Source organism: Gracilinanus agilis, chromosome 3, assembly GCF_016433145.1.
Source record: "Gracilinanus agilis isolate LMUSP501 chromosome 3, AgileGrace, whole genome shotgun sequence".
Lineage (NCBI taxonomy): Eukaryota > Metazoa > Chordata > Mammalia > Didelphimorphia > Didelphidae > Gracilinanus > Gracilinanus agilis.
The window spans coordinates 258,006,140-258,018,807 of record NC_058132.1 but is presented as its reverse complement, the minus strand read 5'-3'; the positions used below and the strand labels follow the sequence as shown (position 1 = coordinate 258,018,807).

General features: G+C 36.6%; 1 protein-coding gene across 1 annotated transcript in view; it reads right to left on the bottom strand.

Annotated features, from left to right (window-relative positions):
• Nucleotides 1–12,668, bottom strand: part of LOC123241459 (sodium channel protein type 1 subunit alpha) — a 138,448-nt gene that overhangs the window by 60,037 nt on the left and 65,743 nt on the right. The window contains exon 6 of the mRNA XM_044669104.1: nt 11,982–12,464. Coding sequence (XP_044525039.1) covers nt 11,982–12,464 — 483 coding nt within the window. The remainder of the gene's footprint in view (nt 1–11,981; nt 12,465–12,668) is intronic.

The window sequence follows — 12,668 nt, the reverse complement described above, 5'->3', positions numbered from 1 at the left end:
CTTTTTTATTTTACAGTGATATAAGCTTAATGCAAATATATATATGTTATATTATTAATGCATACCTGAAAAGCCTGAGACTATGAAAACCTGCCAATTATTGATAAATATGGTGGGACTGTGATTTAATGTCTCTCTGTGTGATTCCAGGAGAAGTGCTAAAAAGAGCCACAAGGTAGTGGAGACTGACTGAGAATCACCAAAGTGCCAAAGAGCAAAGGGCCACGCAGACCATGAATTGAAGAAGTTCTATGGCAATGCTGAAGGGCTTTAAAAAACAGGGGTTTGAGATTTGGAGTTGTAGCTTTTCTAATGCTTTAGAGGCCCAGATTTCCCCTAAAATTCCTAGTAAAGCACCTAAGATTGGCTATCATTATGGCTCATTCCTTGAGAAGGTGCAGGAAAATCAGATCAGGGAAAGATATTTCCCTTATTTCTCTTATATTTAAAATGGAAATTTTCTGTAGTCCTGGCCCTGAATGGGTAATTGCAAACTGCTTAAATCACTTTAGTTGGGCCTTGATTCAAAGGCCTGTTATAAGTTTATTTTTCCTTACATTTTTGCACATTTTACATTTCATTCACAAGTTAATTTTTTCTTCTTTATTTGAATTTTATTCTTTTTATATTATTTATTTTGCCAATTGATTTCATATAACCCCGTGACTCAGCCATGCATCCTTAGCTGACCTGAGGTACCCTCTTCAGGGGAGAAATGTGTTATTTAGAATTTTCCTAAGGGGTGTGTGTGTGTTAAGCTTATATAATCATAATGTCTATATTAAAATCTATAATGTAAAAAAAAATTTAACTCTCTTAGGAGTAATTTCAGGGGGGTAATGTATAATTCTCAGAAGGAAATGTATGTTTTAAAATCTATAATGTAAAGTTTAAATTCTTTTGACAGTAATTTCAGGATAAGAAAATTGCCATCTCCTGAGAATCCAGACAACGAACCTGTTTGGTGAAAACACTATGAAGATGCCTGAAGAGCCTTCACTGGATCATGAAGATCCAAATTTGAACTTTGGGGTGCAGTTGAATTGAACTATGGGGAGCTGAATGAGTTGAATACATTTGTTTTTAATGTACACTCTTATGCCAATAGGAGACTGCCCCAGATTGGCTTTTTGTCAATGCGGCTAGTTTTTATCGTCTTTTCTTTTATCCCCAATTTCTGTAATTTAGAAGTTGACTGTGTTTAGAAGATCCACTAAAAAAGACCAGTCATTCTTCCCAAATCTCAGGGGGGAAATGTGTTTTTTAAATAAGTTCTGGGGTTCCATTTAGAGGTATTTGGGGCTCATTTGAGCCTTAAATATGTAGATATATGACAAACTTCCTGTGAATGTTTTGGGGACTTTGGAAACTACATTTCCCATGATTCCTCTTGTAAAAAATGGAAGCAGACAGGAAGTGTGATTATGTAAGAGAATGATATAAGACTCCTGGGGTCACTGGAGGTGGTCTCTCTTTGCTTCCTGAGTGCCCTCTCTGGGGGACGTAGAAAAGGTTAGGTAAGGTACAGAACGTAATAGCTGAGGTGGCAATTTGAAATTTTAACAGGCTCGTGGTTGATTTTATTCTACCAACATGGGCCTAAATAAAATATTAGTTATCCTCATAATATCAGCCTTGATCATTTTTAATTATTACAGTAGAACTCCTTTGTTTATTATGTCAAATTATATTGTATTGGGGTAATTTGAAAGTTTGATAGAATTCACTTGTGAATCCATCTAGTTCTGGGAATTTTTTCTTAGGAAATTCTTTGATGGCTTATTCAATTTATTTTTCTGATATGGGATCTTTTTAAGTATTCTATTTCTTCTACTGTTAATCTAGGCAATTTATATTTTTGTAAATATTCATCCATATCACCTAGATTGCTATATTTATTGCCACATAATTGGGAAAAATAGTTTTTAATGATTGCTTTGATTTCCTCTTCATTAGAGGTGAGGCTTCCTTTTAATCTTTGATATTGATGATTTGGTTTTCTTCTTTCCTTTTTTTTAATTAGATTGACCAGTACTTTTTCAATTTTATTTGTTTTTTCAAAGTACTAGCTTCTAGTCTTATTTATTAATTCAATAGTTCTTTTACTTTCAATTTTATTAATTTCTCCTTTAATTTTTATAATCTCTAATTTAGTTTTTAACTAGGGATTTTTAATTTGTTCCCTTTCTACTTTTTTGATTTGCACGCCCAGTTCATTGATCTTTGCCCTCCCTAATTTGTTAATACATGTACTCAAGGATATAAATTTCCCCCTGAGTACTGCTTTAGCTGCATCTCACAGATTTTGTTAAGGTGTCTCATCACTGTCATTCTCTTCAATGAAATTATTGTTCCTATGATTTGTTCTTTAATTGATTTTGGAGAATCATATTATTTAATTTCTAATTAATTTTTGATTTGCCTGTGAAGTGCCCTTAGTAATTATTATTTTTATTGCATTATGATCTGAAAATGTTATATTTATTATTTCTTCACTTTTCCAGTTGTTTGCCATGTTTCTATGCCCTAGTATATGGTCAATCTTTGTGAATGTATCACGTGCAGTGGAAAAGAAGGTGTATTCCTTTTTGTCCCAATTTATTTTTCTCCACATATCTATTAAATATAATTTTCTAGGATTTCATTCACCTCTCTTATGTTTTTCTTATTTACTTTTTTGTTTGATTTATCTAGATTTGGTAGAGGAAGATTTAGGTCTTCCACTAGTATAGTTTTATTATCTATTTCCTCCTTGAGGTCTGCCAGTTTCTCTTTTAGAAATTTGGATGCTCTACCATTTGGTGCAAACATGTTGAGTACTGTTATTTCCTCATTGTCTATACTGCCTTTCATCAGGATGTAATTACCTTCCTTATCTCTTTTAATCAGATCAATTTTTACTTTGGCTTTGTCAGAAATCATAATTGCAACTCCTGCCTTCTTTTTCTCAGCTGAAGCCCAGTAAATTTTGCTCCAGCTTTTAATCTTAACGCTATGTATGTCCACCTGCCACATGTGTGTTTCCTGTAGACAACATATGGTAGGATTTTGTTTTCTAATCCACTTTGCTATTTGCTTCTGTTTTATGGACGAGTTCATCCCATTCACATTCAGAGTTATAATTATCAGCTGTATATTCCCCAACATTTTCATATCCTTTCCTCATTCTGCCCCTTCCACTTATGCCATTTCTTTTTAAACCAGTGGTTTGTTTTAAATCAATCCCCCTTATCCCCTCCCTTAGTTTACTTCCCTTTCCAACCCCTCCCTTTTTGTTCCCCTCTTATTTTTTTAGGGTGTGATGAATTCCATCCCCTGTCTCTTCTCCTCCCTTTTTGAACTCCCCATCACACTCCCCACCTTGGTTTATCCCTTCTGACTTTGTCTGTAGGGTAAGATAGAATTCGATATCTCTTTTCTACTCTTTTCTCACAGGATTAGTTCTGCTGAGAGTAAGATTTAATTTCCTAATAATGATTTCTTCCTCTCCTTCTTATAATACTATTCATTCCCTTCCCTTCCCATGCCCTCTTTGTGTGGTATAGATTATCTTATTTTTCATATTCCTTCAAGTTTCTCTTGGTGCCATCTTCTATTCCTCTCCCCCTTTTTCCCCATATCATCTTAGACCATTTAGTACCCCAACCTCTCCCTATGAATAATTCTTCTAATTACTATAATAGTGAATACAGTTTTTGAGAATCACACATAACATTTCTCCATATAGGAATACAAATAATTTGATCTTATTGAAGCCCTTAAAGAGGCAAATTTAAAAATAAGAGTTTTCTTTCTTTTCCCTCTCTTTCTTATTTACCTTTTCATGTTTCTCTTGATTTTTGTGGTTGGATATCAAACTTTCCATTTAGTTCTGGTCTCTTCTTTGCAAATACTTAGAAATCTTCTATCTTGTTGAATGCCCATACTTTACCTTGGAAGTATATAGTCAGTTTTGATAGGTAGATCGTGATCCTTGGTTGTAGACCTAATTCTCTTGCCTTTATGAATATCATAGTCAAAGTTTTGAGGTCTTTTAGCATGGAAGCTGCCAGATCCCATGTAATCTTGATTGGTGTTCCTTGATATCTGAATTGTCTCTTTCTGGCTTCTTATAACATTTTTTCCTTAACTTGGAAACTCTTGAATTTGGCAATTACATTCCTAGGGGTTGACTTTTGAGGGTTTAGTGTAGAGGGTGGTCTGTGGATCCTTTCAGTGTCTATTTTGCCCTCTTGTTGAAGAACATCAGGGCAGTTTTCTTGGATAATTTCTTGTAGTATGGTGTCCAAATTTTTCTTAATTTCTGATTTTTCAGGAAGACCAATTATTCTTAAATTGTTTCTTCTAGACCTGTTTTCTTGATCTGTCATTTTATCAGTGAGATATTTCATGTTTTCTTCTTTTCTGTCATTCTTTTGACTTTGCTTTATTAGTTCTTGTTGTCTTGCAAGATCATTGCTTTCTACTTGCCCAGTTCCGGTCTTTAGAGACTGGTTTTCTGCTATAATCTTTTGGTTTTCCTTTTTTGATTTGGTCTATTCTGTTTTTCATGTTTTCCTGCTATTTAATTTGGGTCTCCAATTTGCTTATCATTTCCTTTGATTTTGGGGTTTCTGTCTCTAATTGGGAGTTTCTGTCTTTTAAACTGTTAATTTCCTTTTGAGCTATTTTCCACTTTTCTTGCCAAATCTCTTCCATCTTTCTCATGATCTCAGATTTGAACTCTTCAAGAGCTTGTGACCAATTTTCATTTTTTTGGAAGGTTTGAATGTGTTTATTTGTTTGTCCTCCTCTGCTGTCTGTTCTGTTTTCTGGATCTTTTCTGTGTAAAAGTTATTGAGTGTTAACACTTTCCTTTTGTTCTTTCTTTTGGTTAGATCTTGAACCTTGTTTGCCATTATTATGCTTGTTTTTCCTTCTTAGTCAGAAGTCTGGGTGAGGCAGGCAGGCTCTCTGTGTATAGAGCTGTGGAGCAGTTTTTGCCTGAGATTACTTTATGAGTCACAGTTCAGTGCTGCCCCTCTCAGCTTTATCCTTGTGCCCAAGGTCTGTGCTCTTTAGGCTCCTGGGGTCTCAAATCTAGGTGTACTCAGGTCAAACCTCTTAGAGGTCTCAGTCAGCTGCCAGGACCCCAGATATTGCCCCATGCTTGTTCCTCTGCCCGAGGCTCCTTTATGAGTCTCAGTGCGAGTGACTGTCAGTCACCCCTCCATTCTAGGTCCATGCCCAAGGTCTCACTCAATTTCTGCGCTCAAAGTCCATGCTCAAAGTCTGTGTTCTTTAACCTCTTGGGGTCTTAAGTCTTGCTACCCTCAGGAGCAAGCCTCTGGTGGTCCCAGTTAGCTGCCAAGAATGCCCCATGCTTGCTCTAACTCTTGTGAGCTGGCACTGAAGTTGTAGGTAGTGTGGGGGAGGGTTGATCAACTTGCATTTTAATGGGAGCTATTTCACCCTTTATAGTGTGGAAATGCCCAAATCCCATGTACCTTCAATGCGGTGCCCTATTGTGGGATCCCTTTGTTCATCTGGATTTGATTTTTGTGTCCTTTTGAGGTATCATATATGGGTCAGTGGTGAGGAGAGTTAAGTGCCCTGCTTCTACTCTGCAGCCATCTTAACCCGGAAGCCAAAAACAATGTTCAGAGTGGAAATGCAGAGTATGAGGTAGAATGATAATAGATTGTGATTGAATAAAGGAATTTAAGTGTTCAGAGACTTGGAAATAGAACACTTGTGAGTTATGGCAAGGTCAAACTTATGACCTTCTCTATGGGTAGCTGGGGTCAGGTAGAAAAATAGATTATGAAAATTGAGTGCATTGGGACACTAAGAAGTTATGAGTATGGGGGAGGCTTCAATATGTAAGTTGAAATCACTTTTCATGAAGGTAATAGTGAGAGAAGAGAGAAAAACTGAGCCAGGCAGTGAACTCATTGAGGAAGGAAGGAGGTCTGCAAATAGCAGCTCTACAATATTGATTGCCATTCCTATCTGGCTGGAATTGTTGTTAGCCCTACTAATGTCTATCTGTTGTTTAAATCTACATGTTCTAACTATGTGACCTGCCCGGCCATACAGATAACTCTTTGAAGAATAGGTTTTGGGCTTGGTGACACTAGTAGGTTGCCTGCATTGACTACTCCCCCTGCTGGCCTGGAGGGTGAAGTTCTTAATTTCTTCAATTTCCTTCTCCTTCTTACCTGCTTTAGTTGTCTTTTGAGGTCAACTATCACTGGGTCCTTTTCTGAATCTGACTGTCTGGCTGTCCTGATTTCCTTTTGCTTCGAATCATGTATATAAGATACATGCTGCCTGATGTCTTCTAGTGGCAGTAATTTCCACTGAGGACAATTCTGCCGGAAATAGGTCTGGATCGGCAGTGAAGCACCCTTCATGAACTGCCTCCTAAAATGATTGATGGTCTCAGGGGCATGCACCTCTCTGAGGCCTAATATTGTCTTGGCTGCCTCCATTACCCTGTCAAGGAAGCTGTGAGCATGTTCTTCCTCTCCCTGCCTCAATTTCTCAAATTGTTGCCAGGGATTTGGTCTTTTTGCATGTAGCTGTGTGAATCACCAGGGGCCTGGGAGCCTGAAATTAAAGTAGCAGGAGATTAGGAGCTGTCAGTGATAAGCAGCCTCAGCTGTGGTGCCTCAGTCAATCTCCCCTGATAGTTGTAGGCTCCTTTAAGGTGATGAGTGAAGGGCCCCTCCCTGCTGGAGTAACTGCCTTCCTATTGGGTGAGAGCAGAATTCAACAGGAAGTGGAGCTCGAACTTCCTGGATACAATGGAGGCTTAGTCCACTACTTTCTTTAAACTCAACTAGTTGATATTCTCTCCTCTCCTCTGTGTCTTTAGCCTAAGGTGATGATATAATAATTATAGGAACTCTCAGATTCAGGTAAGGTATTTATTTTAACATGAAAGGAAAAACTGAGGTAAGAGGATTTAGGGTCTTGAGAAGCTATTGCTAGAGGCGACTGGCAAGTGTTGGCAATGGATCTGGAAGGTAAGGTCAGACTGAGGGAACCAGCCCTCTGCCAGAGATAGTCTGACACTGCTCTGATATTTGATCTACCAGCTAAACAGATATAGTTATTAAGTTGATTTAGGGGTGTCTAACCTAGGCTATCCTAAGCTAAAATCCTGCCCACGTTCCACACCGGAACCTCCCTTCAACCTCCTGGGGACCCCAAGGGGAAGTAAGAGGTAGCTGGGTGTCTGGTTGAGGTCAAGGAAACCAGAACCCCAAGGTTGGGTTTGCAGGGGTTTATATAGTCCCAGCTTAACTGTCAGCTCCTGGGACTGGCACCTGCCAGGCCAGAGTTCCCTTCTCCTAACTGACAGGATTGCCTAGGGTAATATTGCAAATGCAAGAAATCTTGCATAAATCTTGCATTACAATGATAAATATGTACTGAATGAAAAAGAAGAGAGATTACTGAATCATGGTTGTAGGAGGAAAATCTGGCAGTGGTAATGGGCAGTAATGAATAATCCAACTTTCCCACCATGACAAGTTAATTTGAATGCAAGACTGAAAATACAACCAGTGCTGGAAAGGGTAACCAGAGAAGGCATGTCCTCAGGAGGGAGTTAGGTCTCACTAAGGAAGGAAAATGTTTAAAATGAAATCTCACTTGTTACCTATGGAGCAAGTATTTTGGAAAGCACAATTGAAGGGTTAGGTAGCTTTAGTATAAGAGATTGTGAGGAGCTTCAGTTGAAAACAATAAGGGAGCAGCCAGTAGAAGATGGAGAACAGTATGGACAATGGCAATTGGGCATTCAGAATCACTGGAATTGATAAGGTTAAAAAGAATTCCCTTGCTGTAGTAATGGCCCAGGCAAGACTGTAGTATAAACTTGTCATAAACCCAGTCGGCAAGCTTTCATGATTTTCTCCAGTTTCATCCAAGTGGATATGAGGGTGGAAGTATGCTAACTATTGAAGAATTAGCTCAGGTAGGTTATCAGGATAATGCTGGAGCATCTTTAACAGGTTCAGAGTCAATTGTTATATTTTCAGCATAACCATTTATACCTCAGAAATAAGTAAACACAACAAATGGGGATTTGATTTATGGTAGTGTTGATTTTTTAGACTTAAGAAAGTGATGGAGAAAATGTTAATATTGTAGGTTAAACTCAAAAGTATGTTATACATTTCCTCCCCAAAGAGTTGATTGTTAAATATTTTCCAACATATCTCTGGTTATCATTGAACAGGAATTTATCCTTGAATAAGGTTAACTCAAGACTTAGGAAAGCTGGGGCTGGGTGAAAAAGGTATACAGACATGGGCAAGGCAAGTCTTGAGGAAAGTATAGATGGCCACAGATGGTGCCTGCCCAGAGCTGTATAGAAGAACAAAAGAGACCCAGAAGGGAAAGACAGAATAGAACAAACTGATCCTAATTAATAATTCTTTTAAGGACTAGTTCTGGCAGAGCTATTTTAATGGTCTCTGCATGAAGTTTGTTAACGTCTAGGAATATTCAGCGCTATTGAGGGAGAAAAGGAAGGGCTTCACAGAATTACAGTGAGATGCCATGGGAAACATCCCACAGCATTTTCTATCATTATGACTCATGCTGCTACTAAGTTCCTCATGGGGTATTGGAGCAAAAGCATTTTTTTGTAGAGAATTTTCATTGTGAAAGGTCTCTTCTAGAGTAGTAGAGTTCTTCTTACTAGCTGATAATCAGGATGCAATAACAGAAAGGGGCTTTAGGGATCATCTAGTTCTGTATTAGGGAACCTATGGCACATGTGCCAGAGGGGGCTGCTCCCCTCCCCCTCGACCACACCTGAGGACATTTCTTTCATCACTCAGCTGTCTGCCCAACAACCCAATGGGAGTGCTTCTTCCCTCCCCTGTCTGGGGTAGGGTGCCAGCTCACATGCAGCGTGAGGGTGCAGTTTGGGCACTGGGTCTCTAAAAGATTTATCACCATTGATTAGTCTAACTCCCCCATTTTACAGATAAGGGAAGTGAAGGTTAGAGAAATGAAGTGACTACTCAAGGTCAGATTGATAAAAAAAGAAGAGCTAGGATTTGAACCTACATTCTCCAATGTCAACTCTTGTGTCCTTTCCTCTAAAATATACTACCATATCAGCTTTTAAATTAAGGTTTCAAGTTGGTCACAACTCTTTCTGTCTTTGATTTCTGAACCAAATGCAATATATAGTGATATAAGTACAAAATATAATTATTTTTTGTTGCTATTGTCACAAATTTCTTATAGGTAATTTTTTCTCCAGTAGTGCTAAAGTCATAATAAACACAATAAATGTTTATTAGGTTAATAAAAAATCTTACTCTTTGTTGATAAAATCACCTGTAAATGTATATAAATATAAAATAATTAAAATATCAAAAAACATAGAAATCAATTTCACATTTTTCTATTGGTATTTTATTTATGATGTTACATGGCCACAAAACTACCCATTAGTAATAATGAAGATTTTTGAGGAAAAGCTGACCTAGCATATCAATTTTTGTGAAGTCCAAACAGCTCAGTGTTTCATCTATACCTGCCTATTAACCTATCTACTTTTTATCTATTTGTTAACTTATCTATTTATTTAATTAAAATAAATTATTTATTTTATAAATATTTGTAATTTATCTCTCTTGTTATCCCCTTATCTTTTGAACACAAAAGAAATATAAAACTTTCATCATAAATAATCATAGTATAATAAAATAAATTCAGCTGTGTCCAAAAATATGCCTCTCTACATTTTAAATTCATCATCTCTCTGGCAAAAGTCAGCAACTCACTGTTAAATAAAATAACCTTACAATTAAGCAGTCATTAAGCAATACAAATATTATGTACTGTCTTATCAATATAGAGGCAACTAGATTGCATGGAAGATAGACTGGATTTGGAGTCAGGAAGATGCGAGTTAGAATTTTACCTCAGATACATTATCTGAGGGACTTTGGTTAAGTCACAATCTCTGTCGATCTTTCTTTCCTCATCTATAAAATGGGAATAATAATAGATGTTTCATGATTCCTATAAACTACAGCATTGTTATAAACATAAAATGACATAATACATGTAAATTTATAATTTTTAAATTAATATGTTACTTATTTTTTATCCAACATATTTCAGAATAACTCATTCAAAAACTCTTTTTAAAAATTTTATTAAGGTCCTACTATGTCAAGATGCTCTGTTAGGCATTAGTACCTCACACAGTGTCTGGCACATAGTAAGTGCTAATACATGTTTACTGATTTATTGAGGCAGTCCCTACTCCCTAAGATCTTCACTCTAATGGGAATCAAGGATTCTTTTCTGCAAACTGAATTTATTGAGACAATGTTGTACAATCACAGAAACACTCTCCACTTCTCAAATCTTACCTGTCTTCCTGAAGATTTTTCTTTGTTCTGAATGTAGTAAAAGTAGATAGTGCTTAGAGATATAATCTTTATTACCCCTCTGATGCAAGCCATTAGACTATAACTGATCAATAAGAATAAACACCCAGAAAATTCTGATGGTGACCTCAGTTTTTGGAAGATGTACATAATAAGAATTTCATGAGGGTGGGGGGATCTATTTGGGTGAAAGAGAAAAATTGTTTCCTTCAACATATTATTCAAGTTTTCTAAAGAAAATGTAAAAAACTGACTATGAAGAAATAGACTTGCTTGTCTTGCTTAAGCAGAGAGTCATATTTTAGAGATTAGTAGTCCTTTAGCCCTGCTCCATTAAAGAGAACACAGCATTTGAAGTAGCTCTTGTCCAAAACTTAGGAGAAAAATCCTCATTACAGCTGCATTTCGGTTTTACCAGTGGAATACAAAAGTATTTTTTTAATTCAGCCAATTAATATTCATTTTCTATCAGCTTCCATCAAATATTAAAAATGATTGAAGAATCATCAAGCAATTAGACTATGAAAAATGTCACGGCATTTGTTTTAGTAGACATCCCTACCCAATTTTGAATTGAAACAAATCCAACCACATACATTCTACAGTAAAGTCATGGAGCAAATAATTAAATGGAAAGGGATGAAGGGGGAAGGTACAGAGATTATTAAACTTGAAACCTTCAAAAAGGATTATCTAAATATTTTTCATCATTATTCTATCCAACACATAAGCATGTGAAGTAGGGAGAGATATTAAAGTAACCACTAGGGTTTCTCCTTACCTTCTGCCTTGTAAGCTCCTCAAATACCTAAATTTTGTGGGGAAGGAGCTGAGCCAGCAGCTTCCACCTACTAGTTGCTTTCCCCTAATTAAGAATGATTTACATCTGATATAAACAAAAATTAACTTTCCCATAACAAAATGCAGAATTGCCTCAAGGGCCTACAATTCATATATAATGGGACTATCATATTCTACTTTAGCTCTTGTGAATGACTGTTAAATGCTAATACATCTATTTTGTTCCTCAATATAAATTTAAATTTTAGATCACATAGAAAATCTTTTGCAAATAAGTCTTCTGGATAGCCCTCTGTCTCCTTCTGCCCCATACTGCTCAGCAAGATCCTCACTTTTTACCCATGAAGCTAGCCCTTTATGGGGCTTCCTTCATGGACTGAGTAGAAAATATAATCTATCCATTATCAAGTTAGTCCATGATTCCAAATTTATCATTGTCATCTGAATCTGAAAAATATGCATTATTCTGTACTAGGTAACCTATAAAAATGGATGTCATTTGCCACCTACATTTAACTATGTCCAATTTTTAATTGCCTTCATATGTAAGCAATAATAAAACTTAAATCACAAATTATATATACTATTTGGTATGGAAAAAGCACTACCACTGCTCCATTTTCCTGTTTTTGTACTTTTCTATATACTTTTCAATGATACAATGATAGAAAACTGCAAAGATTGCTATCTTCCATCAACATTTATCATTCCGGGTACATATTACACTCTTTAGGTACATGCACGATGCCCACCCACATCTGTAAGACTTACCTCTTTGCTTTCTTCCAGATCCGATTCACTGCTGAAGTCTTCTGTGTTTAAATTTTCGAAGTCAGATTCTCCAACAGCAATTGGTACTGTCACTGTGAGGCTGGGGTTATTTATGAATGACATGTAGTCACTTTCATCAATTATGTATTTTTCCACACTGCTGCCTGTCCCGATGCCACTTGTAGTCCCATTGGCATCTTTCAGATAATCAAGATCTTTGCCTGCTTCAGTTGTGTGATTGGACATGCAACTGTCCTTCTTGTTGTTCAGATCGTCGAGTGGTTTGATTTCATCTAAAACCTTCTGTTTTCTAACAAAGGCCTGTTGAATGAATTCATATAGTTTCCTTTTCACATAAGCTACTCCCCGATGCATTCGATCCACAGCAATCTGGAGGTTGTTCATTTCATTATCATCATCTGTGGCAGCAAGGTTGTCTGCACTAAATGAACTTAGTAATAAGGCCAGAAACAGATTCAGGACCTTTAAAAGATAAATACAAAGATTACACATTTTTAGCATAAAGAAAAATATATTATGACTTTATGCTTTGAGAAATATGGCAGAAACTACTATTACTACTACTACTACTACTACTACTACTACTACTACTACTACTACTACTACTACTACTACTACTACTACTACTACTACTACTACTACTACTACTAAATATCTCACATTTAG